The 12,246-nt window shown below is 53.7% G+C and overlaps 1 protein-coding gene across 1 annotated transcript; it reads left to right on the top strand.

Moving 5' to 3' along the window:
• The first annotated feature begins 1,123 nt into the window (after nucleotides 1-1,123).
• MUC20 (mucin 20, cell surface associated) lies at nucleotides 1,124-11,534 on the top strand. Its single transcript, XM_025377644.1, has 4 exons — nucleotides 1,124-1,199; nucleotides 4,019-5,275; nucleotides 7,675-7,766; nucleotides 11,136-11,534. Exons 1-4 carry the CDS (start codon nucleotides 1,124-1,126, stop codon nucleotides 11,202-11,204), a joined length of 1,494 nt encoding a protein of 497 aa, XP_025233429.1. The 3' UTR covers nucleotides 11,205-11,534.
• The last annotated feature ends 712 nt before the right edge of the window (nucleotides 11,535-12,246 follow it).

Genomic DNA, 12,246 nt, shown 5'->3' with positions numbered 1-12,246 from the left:
TCTGAGTCATCACCCTCGCACGTCCTCTCTTCGTAGGCCCTGAAACTCAGATGAGCACGCTCACCTTTTCTCTCTTCCCAGCCCTGCGCCTTCAGCCTGGCCAATGTTCCTGGCTTGACTGGGATGCAGAATCACAGGATGATGAAGATGGAAGGATGTTAGAAATCAGAGTCTTGTCCCACACCGGGGAGCTGTCTCTTCTCCCCAGCACTTGAGGATCAGAGCGGATGTCAGGGTTCCCACTCACTTACTGAGCACCTAAGATGTATATATTTTTGATGAGCATCAACTGTGTGGCAGGCACTGTGTAAGAGCTTTACTATCGCATGTCATCCTTACGACAGCAGCCCATCGAGGTAGGGTTTATCCATTTACAGAGCAGGAGGAGAAGGTTCAGCCTGGCTCTGAAATGTGCCCTCGGAGATAGAGTTAATCATGCCCAGGACTGGGAATGAAGCCGGGGTCTGAATCAAAACCCCAGCTCCAGGCACGGGAGGGGAGGTGGTGAAACGGGACCTCCTGTGGCCTTCCCAGCACAAGACTGAGGGTCAGTGTCACTGTGGAAGTGATTTGGCCGGGCGCGGTGGCTCAGGCCTGTCATCCCAGCACTTTGGGAGGCCAAGGCGGGCGAATCGCCTGAGGTCAGGAGTTCAAGACAAGCCTGGCCAGCATGGTGAAACCCCGTCTCTACCATAAATACGAAAATTAGCTGGGCGTGGTGGCGGCGCCTGTGATCCCTACTGCTCGGGCGGCTGAGGCAGGAGAATCGCTTGAACCCAGGAGGAAGAGGTTTCGGTGAGCTGAGATCTCACTGCTGTGCACTCCAGCCTGGGCGACAGGGCGAGACTCCATCTCAAAAACAAACAAACAAAAAAAAAGCTAGTGATTCCACATCTTCAAATCAAATTTCAGCGGAGTGTTTACTGGGCAAGCAAGGCAGGGGGTCAGCTTGCTGACAGCCTCAACCTGCCAGCCCTCAGCCTGCACATTTGTGTGGCCACATCCTGGCAACTAGCCAGTCACACACCTCGGCAGGAGGCGGCCCCTCCTCCCTGGCTTGAGGAAGCAGGAAAAGGTACCCGTGAGACGGCCAGCAGTTCTGCAGCGGCGGTGGCCGGCTAGGATGGGCTCTCTCTGGGGTCTGGCTCTGCCCCTTTTCTTCTTCTGCTGGGAGGTTGCGGTGTCTGAGATCTCCGCAGGTAAGGAGGCCAGAGGGGCTGGTGGGCCTCCCCACTCGTGGGGCTCTGGGAGTGAATTTCAGTGTGGGGAAGGGCAGGCTCTCTTGGGTTGGTGACAAGGAACCACAGTGCTACCTGTGAAGTGCCATCGTTGATGATAAAGAGTGTGCGGATGGCGGTGTGTGAGTGTAAGCCTGCCTGGCGCTGCCATGGTGAGAGGTGGCTGAGAGTCTGCCTTTATGAACGTGGAGAGTGAGTGGGGCGGGGAGGTGGGTGCAGGGAGGTGCCAGCTGGTGATCATTGTGCAGAAAGCTGAAGAATGTGGCTCAACAAGATTCGGACTCCTCCAAGTTTATTACCTGGCATGGATTTCCTTCAAAATACAGATTCCGAGTGAAAAGTCCGACTACCACAAACTGCTTGGGAAGGGTGGATGCTGAGAGGCGGGGCTTTTGTGAAAGACGGGAAGGAACCCTGACCTGTCCTTAATAGAAGCTGTGCCAAACTCATCACATACATTAAAAAAGGGGGGGATTTGTTTTATTTTATTTTATTTTATTTTATTTTAGAGCAGTTCTAGGTTTGCTCTAAACCTTGAGTGGAGAGGCCTATAATCACAGCTCACACCTGTAATCCCAGCATTTTGGGAGGCCAAGGCGGGTGGATCACCTGAGGTCAGGAGTTTGAGACCAGCCTGACCAACATGGAAAAACCCCGTCTCTACTAAAAATACAAAATTAGCGGGATGTGGTAGCAGCTGCCTGTATTCCCAGCTACTCAGGAGGCTGAGGCAGGAGAATTGCTTGAACCTGGGAAGTGGAGGTTGCAGTGAGCCAAGATCGCACCACTGCACTCCAGCCTGGGCAACAGAGTGAAACTGTTTTAAAAAAAAAACTTGAGCAGAGAGTATCGAGTTCCCATCCCCACCACTTACAGCCTCCCCCATCATCAACATCCCCCACCAGAGTGGCACGTTTGTTAGGACTGAGGAACCTACTTTGATGCATCATTATCATACATTATATTTTTAACCCTCACAATGGCCCTACAAGATGGGCCCTGTTCTGACCACCCCCGACCTCCACTGCTTTAAGGATGAGGCCACTGTGCTTCTGGGGATCCAGTGACTCCTCCTCGGAGCCAGGATCTGCCTCCACACAGGCCTGAGCACTGCACGCCGCGGCCTCCTGCCTGTGCTCACCGTGGCCTGGTGTGCACGTGTCCCGTTAGCTCCACCTCACAGATGCGGAAATGCAGGCTTGGAGCTGAGAGACTTGGCCAGGGTCACAGGGCAGAGAGCAGGTTCTGCAACTCAGGGTCCCCAGTCCACCTGCTTTCCTCTCCACCAGATTGGAAGATGGTACCAGGAGAGCCGCAGTGTTCCAGAGCTCCCGAGGGGCTGGGCCGGGCTTTGCTGTATTTGAGAAGACCCCCCGGACCCAAAAGGCTGTGGGCTTGGGGAGCATGAGGAGGTTTCACAGCAAAAGTGACACCCCGGCGCTCCTGGAAAAGCTGGAAAATGTGCCAGGGGAGGTCAGACTCCAAGAGTGCCACCTTTGGGCTTCCAGCTGTGTGGGCTGGACCAAGAAGGCTCAGAGAAATGAGGGGGTTTGTATTTGATCCTTTTCCTTCCACGACTGGGATTACTATATAAAACACAGGGCATCCAGTTACATTTGAATTTCATGTAACAATTTTTTTTTTTTTTTTTTTAGTGTAAGTATGTAGCCAATATTGGATGAGAAATATGCTAAAAAGTTATTCAGATAAACTTGCATTTATCTGAAATGCAAGTTCAAATTTAACTGAGTACCCTATATTTTTATTTGCTAAATCTAGAAACCCTCTCCAAGAGGCTCCGTGGCCCACTCCCAGGAGAGCCCGATCTCCCTGTAGACAGGAGAGGCACCCCCCCTTTCTCAGGCCAGAAAAGATCTTGCAGTAAACTACTCAAGAGGCTGGGGCAGGAGGATCACTTGAGCCCAGGAATTCAAGACCTGCCTGGGCAACAAAGCAAGATCCTGTCTCTGGGGAAAATATCCTACCGTGGCCTCCCTCGGGGCCCCCGTTCCTCCCACCTCAGGGCCAGTCAAGGGAACAGGCCTCTGCTCTAGGCAGAAGTGCCAGCAGCCGCTCTCTGAAAGGCTAGGTTTTGCCTGAGCTGGCTCCCTGTGTCCTGTGGAAAATGCCTGGCCACAGTTTCTGTGGTTCCCGGGCTCCAACCCTGCAGTTCTCAGCCTCATTCAGGAGGGGCCTTGGCAGGGTGGGGCGCCCTGTTTCCCTTGCCGGAGCCCCAAGGACTCTGCCGGCCCCCTTGCTTTGGCAGCAGCACTGCCCACCCTGTCTCTGGAGGTTCCTCCCCTCAGTCCACCCAGCCACCCCAAAAGGCCTTTCTCATCTTTGAAGGGTTTTGACTTCCGTGGGGAGGTATGTGTTGGATGAGAAAAGTGGCCGGGGAAGGGGACACAGGTTCAGAAAGCTCTGCGGGTCCTGGATGCTGCTCTGCCTTCTTGGCTCACCCTGGAAGGTGGACGCTGGCCCCACTCATCCCCTGTTAAAGAGGCAGGCCGAGAGCCAGCAGATCCCGGGGGCTTGCTGGCCCCTAGTGAGTTGTCAGGGCTTCAGAGGACGCCAGTCATGGCAACCCCAGCTCTGTGGCTGCCACATGGGCCTGGGCTTCCCAGGACTGCCTCCTTCTTGTTCGCTTATGTAGATGAAAAAGGAGGTAACAGCACTTCCCCTCCCCACCCTCCTCCCAGAAGTGCCCAGGGTGTAAACGAAATCGCTTGCGTGAAGTCCACTGGAACCCAGGCTCACCAAGTCAATCTTAACCAACACAGGCCCCAGCAGCCGCAGAGCAGACGCTGCGATGACAGTGGACGACACAGAAGTGCCCGCTCTGACTCCAGCACCAGGCCACGCCGCTCTGACTCCAGCACCAGGCCACGCCGCTCTGGAAACTCGAACTCTGAGTGCCGAGACCTCCTGTAGGTCCTCAACCCCAGCCGGCCCCATTCCAGAAGCAGAGACCAGGACTTCCACCGAAACACCTCCCGACCGCACGGTGCTGATCGCCACCTCTGCGGAGACATCCGCCGCCACTGGCCGCCCCGAGGGACCTGGAATGACCACAGCTGAGACCGTCACAGGCAGTGATCCCAAGGAAGCCGTCTTTGACACCCTTCGCACCGATGATAGCTCTGAAGAGGCAAAGACACGCACAACGGACATATCGACATCGGCTCACACCTCCACAGAAGCTAAGGGCCTGGCCTCAGACAGCAGCACCTCTTCCGACGGCCCCCATCCAGCCGTCACCCCCTCATGGTCCCCGGGATCTGACGTCGCTCTCCTCGCTGAAGCCCTGGTGACCGTCACCCACATCGAGGTTATCCATTGCAGCATCACAGAAACAGAAACAAGGACTTCCAGCATCCCTGGGGCCTCAGACACGGATCACATCCCCACGGAAGGGATGAAGGCCTCGCCCACCTCCAATCCACCAGCTCTGCCTGACTCCACTGATGCAAAACCACACAGCCCCGAGGCCACAGCCTCTGCCGAGACCCTGTCCACAGCTGGCACCACAGAGTCAACCGCACCTGATGCCACGGTTGGGACCCCACTCCCCACCAACAGCGCCACAGAAAGAGAAGTGACAGCACCCAGGGCCACGACCCTCAGTGGAACTCTGGCCACAGGTAGCGGGAATCCCCTGGAAGAAACCTCAGCCCTCTCTGTGGAGACACCAAGTTACGTCAAAGTCTCAGGAGCAGCTCTCGTCCCCACAGAGGCCGGGTCAACAGTGGGCAAAACAGCTTCCTTTGCTGGGGGCTGTGCTTCCTCCTACAGCCCCTCAGAAGCCATTATCAAGAACTTCACCCCTTCAGAGACACCGACTGCAGACGTCACAACCAAGGGGCCCTTCCCCACCAGCAGGGACCATCTTCCTTCTGTCCCTCCGACTACAGCCAACAGCAGCCGAGGGACGAACAGCACCTTAGCCAAGACCACAGCCTCAGCGAAGACCCGGATGAAGCCCCCAACAGCCACGCCCACCACTGCTCGGACGAGGCCGACCACAGACGTGAGTGCAGGTAAGTGGCTCCTGCTGGTGATCTTTGGGGATTTGGGATGCGGAGTTTACAAGGCGTCTCCACGCTTGAGGAGTGGAGAGGAAGGAAGGATCTGGAGCCTATTTGGAGCCTGCCCCTGATGTTGCCGCTTCGTGATCTTCTAGTGGTTCTTGGCGAAATCAGGAAAAGGCAGATGGAGGGTTGTGTATGGAAAGAGGTGGAGATGGAAGTCTGGAGAAATGGTTTTCGGTCTCAGCTCTGCCTCTAACAACCCGAGTGACCTTGGGCAAGTCCCTCTCCCTCTCTGGGCCTCAGTTTCCCCACCTGTAGTTGGAGAGGGTTGGGATGGGCACCGAAGTCCTGTCCAGCTCTGACCTTCTATGAAGTTCACTGTTGAGCAGCTCTGGAAGCTTCTATTCCAGCCATAGCCACACAGAGGAGCAGCGTGCAGGCATCAGGCCCAAGCTGCTGTTCTCTGACGGGCTGGGACCCCGTGAAAGTGGGGCACGCTGGATGCATTTCCTGGGATTTATGCCATAGATAGTGACCTAAAATAAATGAATACAGGTACAGGCCGGGAGCGGTGGCTCACGCCTGTAACGCCAGCACTTTGGGAGGCCGAGGAGGGTAAATCACCTGAGGTTAGGAGTTTAAGACCAGCCTGGCCAACATAGTGAAACCCCGTCTCTACTAAAAATTTGAAAATGAACCGGGCGTGGTGGCGCACGCCTGTAATACCAGCTACTCGGGAGGCTGAGGCAGGAGAATCACTTGAACCCAGGAGGTGGAGGTTGAAGTGAGCCGAGATCGCGCCACTGCACTCCAGCCTGGGTGACGAGAGTGAAACTCCATCTCAAAAATAAACAAACAAACAAATAAATACAGCAAAGGCTTGGGAGTTTAAAGCTACATCTCTGAGGCAACAAACAGGGACTTCTCAGGGGAGAGTTCATTGTCAGAGGCTGCTTGGTCAGTCCAGCTTCTGGCCAGCCTGTAGCCTCCACCTCCACTTGCTGTCACTCTGCCCTTGGGCCTCATCTCTGTGTATCCACAGCTTGCTCCCACCTTTCTGGGGGAGGTGGGAATACAAACATTAATCACAGCCACTCAATAAATAAGGATATTATTGAATATCTTTTGTATTGTAGAAAGGGGTGATATAAACATGTTTCATACCCAGTAAGCGTTGGCCCCCGCTGAACGTTCTCTCTGATGCCAGGCAGTGTGATGCCAGGCAGTGCCACCAGCTTCGTGTATGTTATCTCCTCTATTTAGCCTTCAAAACAGCCTTAGGAGGTGGGTAACACGACCGCATCTGACAGGGTTAAAGATGGTAGCTAAACTGCCCTGGCTGTTTATTATTGGCTGATTAGCATAAAAAGGTACATCATAAAATGTCTTCCTCCCCGGCTGTACCCCCAGCCAGTTCTCTTCACACGTGTAACCTGTGGGATTGTTTCTTTTCTTTTCTTTTCTTTTTTTGAGACAGAGTTTTGCTCTTGTTGCCCAGGCTGGAGAGCAATGGTGCAATCTCGGCTCACCGTAATCTCTGCCTCCCGGGTTCAAGCGATTCTCCTGCCTCAGCCTCCTGAGTAGCTGGGATTACAGGCGTGTGCCACCATACCAACTAATTTTTGTATTTTTAGTAGAGATGGGGTTTCACCATATTGGCCAGGCTGGTCTTGAACTCCTGACCTCAGGCGATCCGCCCGCCTCGGGCTCCCAAAGTGCTGGGATTACAGGGGTGAGCCACCGCGCCCAAGCTTATTGCCTTAGTTTTACTGACCAGTGAATAAAATTGTGTTTATTGTGGTTTGAACACTTACCATGAGATCTGTGCTCTGAGATGCTGCGATACAGTGTTGTTACCCACGGTGCGGTACAGCAGGTCGCTGGAACTCACTCATCTTGCATAACTGAAATGTCACCCCCTTGATCAGCTCCTCCCTGCTTCCCTGTCCTTCAGAAAGCTATTCTTTCCTCGTTCTGTTTTGTTTTACCATCACTTGTTTAGCCAGTTCTGCATGGATGGACTCTTAGGTTGTTTCTAGTATTTCATTAAGACAAACAGCGCTGCAGTAAACAGGACCTTTTTTTTTTTTTTTGAGACGGAGTCTCACTCTGTCACCCAGTCTGGAGTGCAGTGGCGTGATCTTGACTCACTGCAACCTCCACCTCCAGGGCTCAGGTGATCCTCCCACTTCAGCCTCCTGAGTAGCTGGAATGACAGGCGTGAGCCGCCACGCCCAGCTGAGTTTTGTAGTTTTAGTAGAGACAGGGTTTCTACTATACTGGCCAGGCTGGTCTCGAACTCCTGACCTCAGGTGATCCACCCGCCTCGGCCTCCCAAAGTGCTGGGATTACAGGCGTGAGCCACCGCCCCCGGCCCTGATTTTCATCTTACTGTTCTCCATTTGCAGGTGAAAATGTAGGTTTCCTCCTCCTGCGGCTGAGTGTGGCCTCCCCGGAAGACCTCAGTGACCCCAGAGTGGCAGAGAGGCTGATGCAGCAGGTGAGTGGACACTTTCTGGGCCAGGGGAGTAGAGGAAGGCGTGAGGTTTGCAGGGGCTGCCGGGAAGACCCGCAGGACACGGAAGAGCAGCTACCGCACTTGGAAGGGAGTCTCGTTTCTTACAGAGAATTGGGAGCTGAATCGGAGGATCTCTGCCTGGCTTTGCTTCTGCCTGCCTTCTCCGAGTTCTTCGTTTCCTTCTCTGCAGTGTAAACACATGACTGCCCAACCCCATGACTGCCCAACCCCCAATTTCTTCTGGTCCTTGGAAGCTTGGCCCTGGCCCCTGAGGAGAAGGTCAGTGATATTGATGGGAGCGTAGGCAGGACTCTTGGTTGTAAGTGGCAGAAACCCAAGTCAGAGCAGTTTATGAAAAAAAAAAAAAAAAAGGCAAGGTCTGAGAAACCTAGAAGCATCTCCTCAGCTTCAGTATGGCTGGATCCAGCAACTCAAACGCGATCACGGGGATTTTCTCTTTCTCTCCCCGTCTTAGCTCTACTCCCTTCATTCTCCAGAGTCTTTCTTTATATGTATGAAAAGGCAGCTTTGTTAGCCATAGATTCACAAGGCACTTCCCTCTCCCCAACTTTTCTTTTCTTCTCTCTCTCTTTTTTTTTCTTGAGATGAAGTCTCGCTCTGTTGCCCAGGCTGGAGTGCAGTGGTGTGACCTCGGCTCACTGCAAGCTCCACCTCCCGGGTTCACGCCATTCTCCTGCCTCAGCCTCCCCGAGTAGCTGGGACTACAGGCGCCGCCACCACGCCTGGCTAATTTTTTTGTATTTTTTTAGTAGAGACGGGGTTTCACCGTGTTAGCCAGGATGGTCTCAATCTCCTGACCTTGTGATCCGCCCGTCTCGGACTCCCAAAGTGCTGGGATTACAGGCGTGAGCCACCATGCCTGGGCCCCTCTCCCCAAATTTTCATGTCATCCGGGGAAGGGCAGGTCTCCATGGCCTGCAAGGGCCATCACGACTGACAACCCAATCAGGATCCCATAGAGGAAGGACGAGCCGTGAGAAAACAGGGAGGCTAGGCAGAAAAACCCCAGAGATGTACACCCTAGATGAGGACCAAGATTGGGAGGCATTTGTACAAGTTGGGAAAATTCTCCTGAAGCCCACTGGACAGAACTTCCGATGGTGAAATCCCGGGGCAGGGGCTCTCGGGGATGCGGATGCTGTGGCCTGTTGGAAGGTTAGGCTGGGTCAGCTCCGTGCAGATTTCATGGGCCTGGCCTCGCTGAGGGGCGGGTGGTTCTCCTGCTGTGCGGTACACGGTAGCAGATGGGGCATGACGGGAAGTATCTAAGCTCTGCTGACAAACGTGACCAGTGAAAACAGGCCCGGTACACAGTCTAACGTGGAGTGAAAACAGGCCCAGTACACAGTCTAACGTGGATTGCCTCTTTGGCAGTGCCCTTGTCAGTACCCGAAGCTTGCATTTAGCACCTCTCATAGTCAATGGGGGCCGTACCACTTAAAAGTGGCTCAGGCTTATTGTCATCCCTTGCAAGGGTAAACCTGGCAGAGATGCTGGCTGGGGGTCTTATGCCAGGTGTAGAGTTCATAGCCGGGCTGGACAGGTGAAGTGATTGCCCTTTGCAGAGGGAAGCAAGATACGTCCGTGGAGAATGGGATCCTTTGTTGCAGGCGAAAGAAAACCTCTGTCTGTCATAAGTAAAAAGGGGATTTGTTGGCAGGTCCCAGAGTGTATAGAATCAAAGCAATGCCAGGACAGCAGGCTCGGAACATAGGCAGGAGGACCCCCAGGGGAGTGCGGGGGCTCTGGGGGCCAAACAGTGGGACCACGCTGTCTGGGACACGGTCCCTCTTGCTGGTAAGTCACTACTGGACGCTGCCACAGCCGACGGGCGTCATGCGGCCTGCGCACACGTTCACACGGGTTCTCGCTGCCTTTTTGTCTCGCTGGACTTTTTGCTCCAGAGCCAAAGTCCTGAGTAGGAACATTTGATAGGCTGAGCTTAGCCCTTGTGCTCCCGTGAGTCCACAGCCAGGTGCCAGGGGATGGGAAGAAGGGATATCTGCATCCTTGGAGTTCTCTTAGTGGCAGCGAGGCCCATCAAGACTCCCAAGGAGTTCCCTAAACATAGCAAGGAGATTCGACCCCCGATGGCCAAACAAATGACAAATGCCCCCGGCACGTGACAATCAAAGTAGCGATTGTGAATCCTTGTGGAAGAGGGAAGCCAGTTGTTTGTTTTGTTTTGTTTTGTTTTCTGAGACTGTGTCTCGCTCTGTCGCCCAGGCTGGAGTGCAGTGGTGCGATCTCGGCTCACTGCAACCTCCACCTCCCAGGTTCAAGACATTCTCCTGCCTCCGCCTCCCGAGTAGCTGGGATTACAAGCCCGCGCCAGCAAACCGGCTAATTTTTACATGTTTAGTAGAGACGGGGTTTCAGGTTTCACCATCTTGGCCAGGCTAGTCTCGAACTCTTGACCTTGTGATCCACCCACCTCAGCCTCCCAAAGTGCTGGGATTACAGGCATGAGTCATTGCGCCTGGCTGGAAAGCCAGTTTTATTTTTTTCTTTTTCTTTTTGTCTTTCTCTCTTTCTCTTTCTCTTCTTTTTCTTGAGACAGATTCTCGCTCTGTTGTCCAGAGTGCAATGGAGTGCAATGGCGCAATCTCGGCTCACTGCAACCTCCGCCTCCCAGGTTCAAGCAATTCTCCTGCCTCAGTCTCCTGAGTACCTGGGATTACAGGTGCCCGCCACCACTCCCGGCTGATTTTTGTATTTTTAGTAGAGACAGGGTTTCTCCATGTTGGTCAGGTTGGTCTTGAACTCCTGACATCAGATGACCCACCCGCCTCAGCTTCCCAAAGCACTGGGATTATTGGCGTGAGCCACCGCATCGAGCCAGGAAGCTAGTTTTGAATCTCAGGTCTGCGCTCCCAAACCGGAAATGTTTTCAGGAATCGGAAAGAAACTGGGTGATCAGGAGCAGGTCGGGCAGCGGAGGCGCGGGCACCAGGCCCTGTAGGGTTGGGCATCAGTTCTTGTCCAGGGACAGCCCACGGTTTGGGCTCAGGAATTAGACAATGAGCTTCGGAACCAGCTAGATCTGGGTGTGAATTCTAGTTCCCAACTGTGTGGTCTTGGATAAGTTATTCTATGCGACTTTGATCCCTTATAAAATGAGGATCATAACACCTGCTTTAGAAGGTTTCTGTGAGGTTTAGATGACATAATGTGTGTGAAGCACCAGCCTGTGTCCAGCATGTAAGGGGCCCAGGAAGGGTTGCCGTCCTCCACATGCACTCTGCCCCACTGTCTCTTCCTGTCCTCTGCCTATGGCGAGCTCATGGGTCAGAGGGGCTGAAAGGACCACCTGGCTCCCTTGTTCTCCAGCTCCGCCAGGGACTCCACGCCCACGCGCCTCACTTCCAGGTCTCCTTACTGCGCATCAGGAGAGGCTAACAGACATCAGCTGCAGCCAGGCCTGTCCCGTACGCCAAAAGAAGGTGCTGCCCATGGCCTGGGCCCCCACCAACAGACTGCAGCTGCATTACTGTGCTGAGAGGTACCAAGAAGTTTCCCGTGAAGGGCAGCCGGTCCAAGCCCCTGACCCTAGATGTGGCAACAGGACCTCGCTCACGGCCACCGGAGCGTATATGCGGGGAGGGGCTTCACCTGTTCCCAGAGGTGTCCTTGGACTCACCTTGGCACATGTTCTGTTTCAGTAAAGAGAGACCTGATCAGCCATCTGTGTGCTTCCATCCTGCATTAAAATTCACTCAGCGTGGTCCAGAGGTTGTCTATTGATCTGTATGCTTTCGCCGTTTTTACGGTAGAGGGATTGTGAATATTCTCACTGCACCTCCTCCTTCCACTCCCCCAGGTCTTGGTTTGCACTTTGATGATAGCATTTACTGAGACGGGCCTGGAGCCTGTTGAACAGTGCTCTATGGCAGGGCAGGGGCCACCTTTGTTCATCTCAGTATCCCCTGAACTAGCAGAGCGTCTGGCCTGCGGTGGGATTGCAGAGAATGTGGAATTGACCTAAATTTAAATGTCAAGTTCTGGACACAAGCCTCAATTATTCTTCTTATATGTTATAACTTACATGCTATTATTTTTAAAAAATTAATATGGTTTTTTATTAGAAAAGTAAAACTTGGCCAGGCACACTGGCTCCTGCCTGTAATACCAGCACTTTGGGAGGCTGGAGTGGGTGGATCACTTGAGCTCAGGGGTTTGAGACTGGCCTGAACAACATGGCAAGGCCTGTCTCTACGAAAAATACAGAAGTTAGCTGGGTGTGATTGTGGACACCTGTATTCCCAGGTACTCGTGAGGCTGAGGTGGGAGGATCACTTGAACCCGGGAGACGGAAGTTGCCGTCAGCTGAGATCACACCTCTGCACTCCAACCTGGGTGGCGAGGTGAGACCCTGTCTCCAAAAAGTAAATGAATAAAAATAAATAAAATGAAAGTGGCTGGGTGCAGCGGCTTGTGCCTG

This window comes from Theropithecus gelada, chromosome 2, assembly GCF_003255815.1.
Source record: "Theropithecus gelada isolate Dixy chromosome 2, Tgel_1.0, whole genome shotgun sequence".
NCBI classification, from domain to species: domain Eukaryota; kingdom Metazoa; phylum Chordata; class Mammalia; order Primates; family Cercopithecidae; genus Theropithecus; species Theropithecus gelada.
Note: the sequence above shows the minus strand (reverse complement) of the source record. Positions and strands in the feature narration are given on the sequence as shown.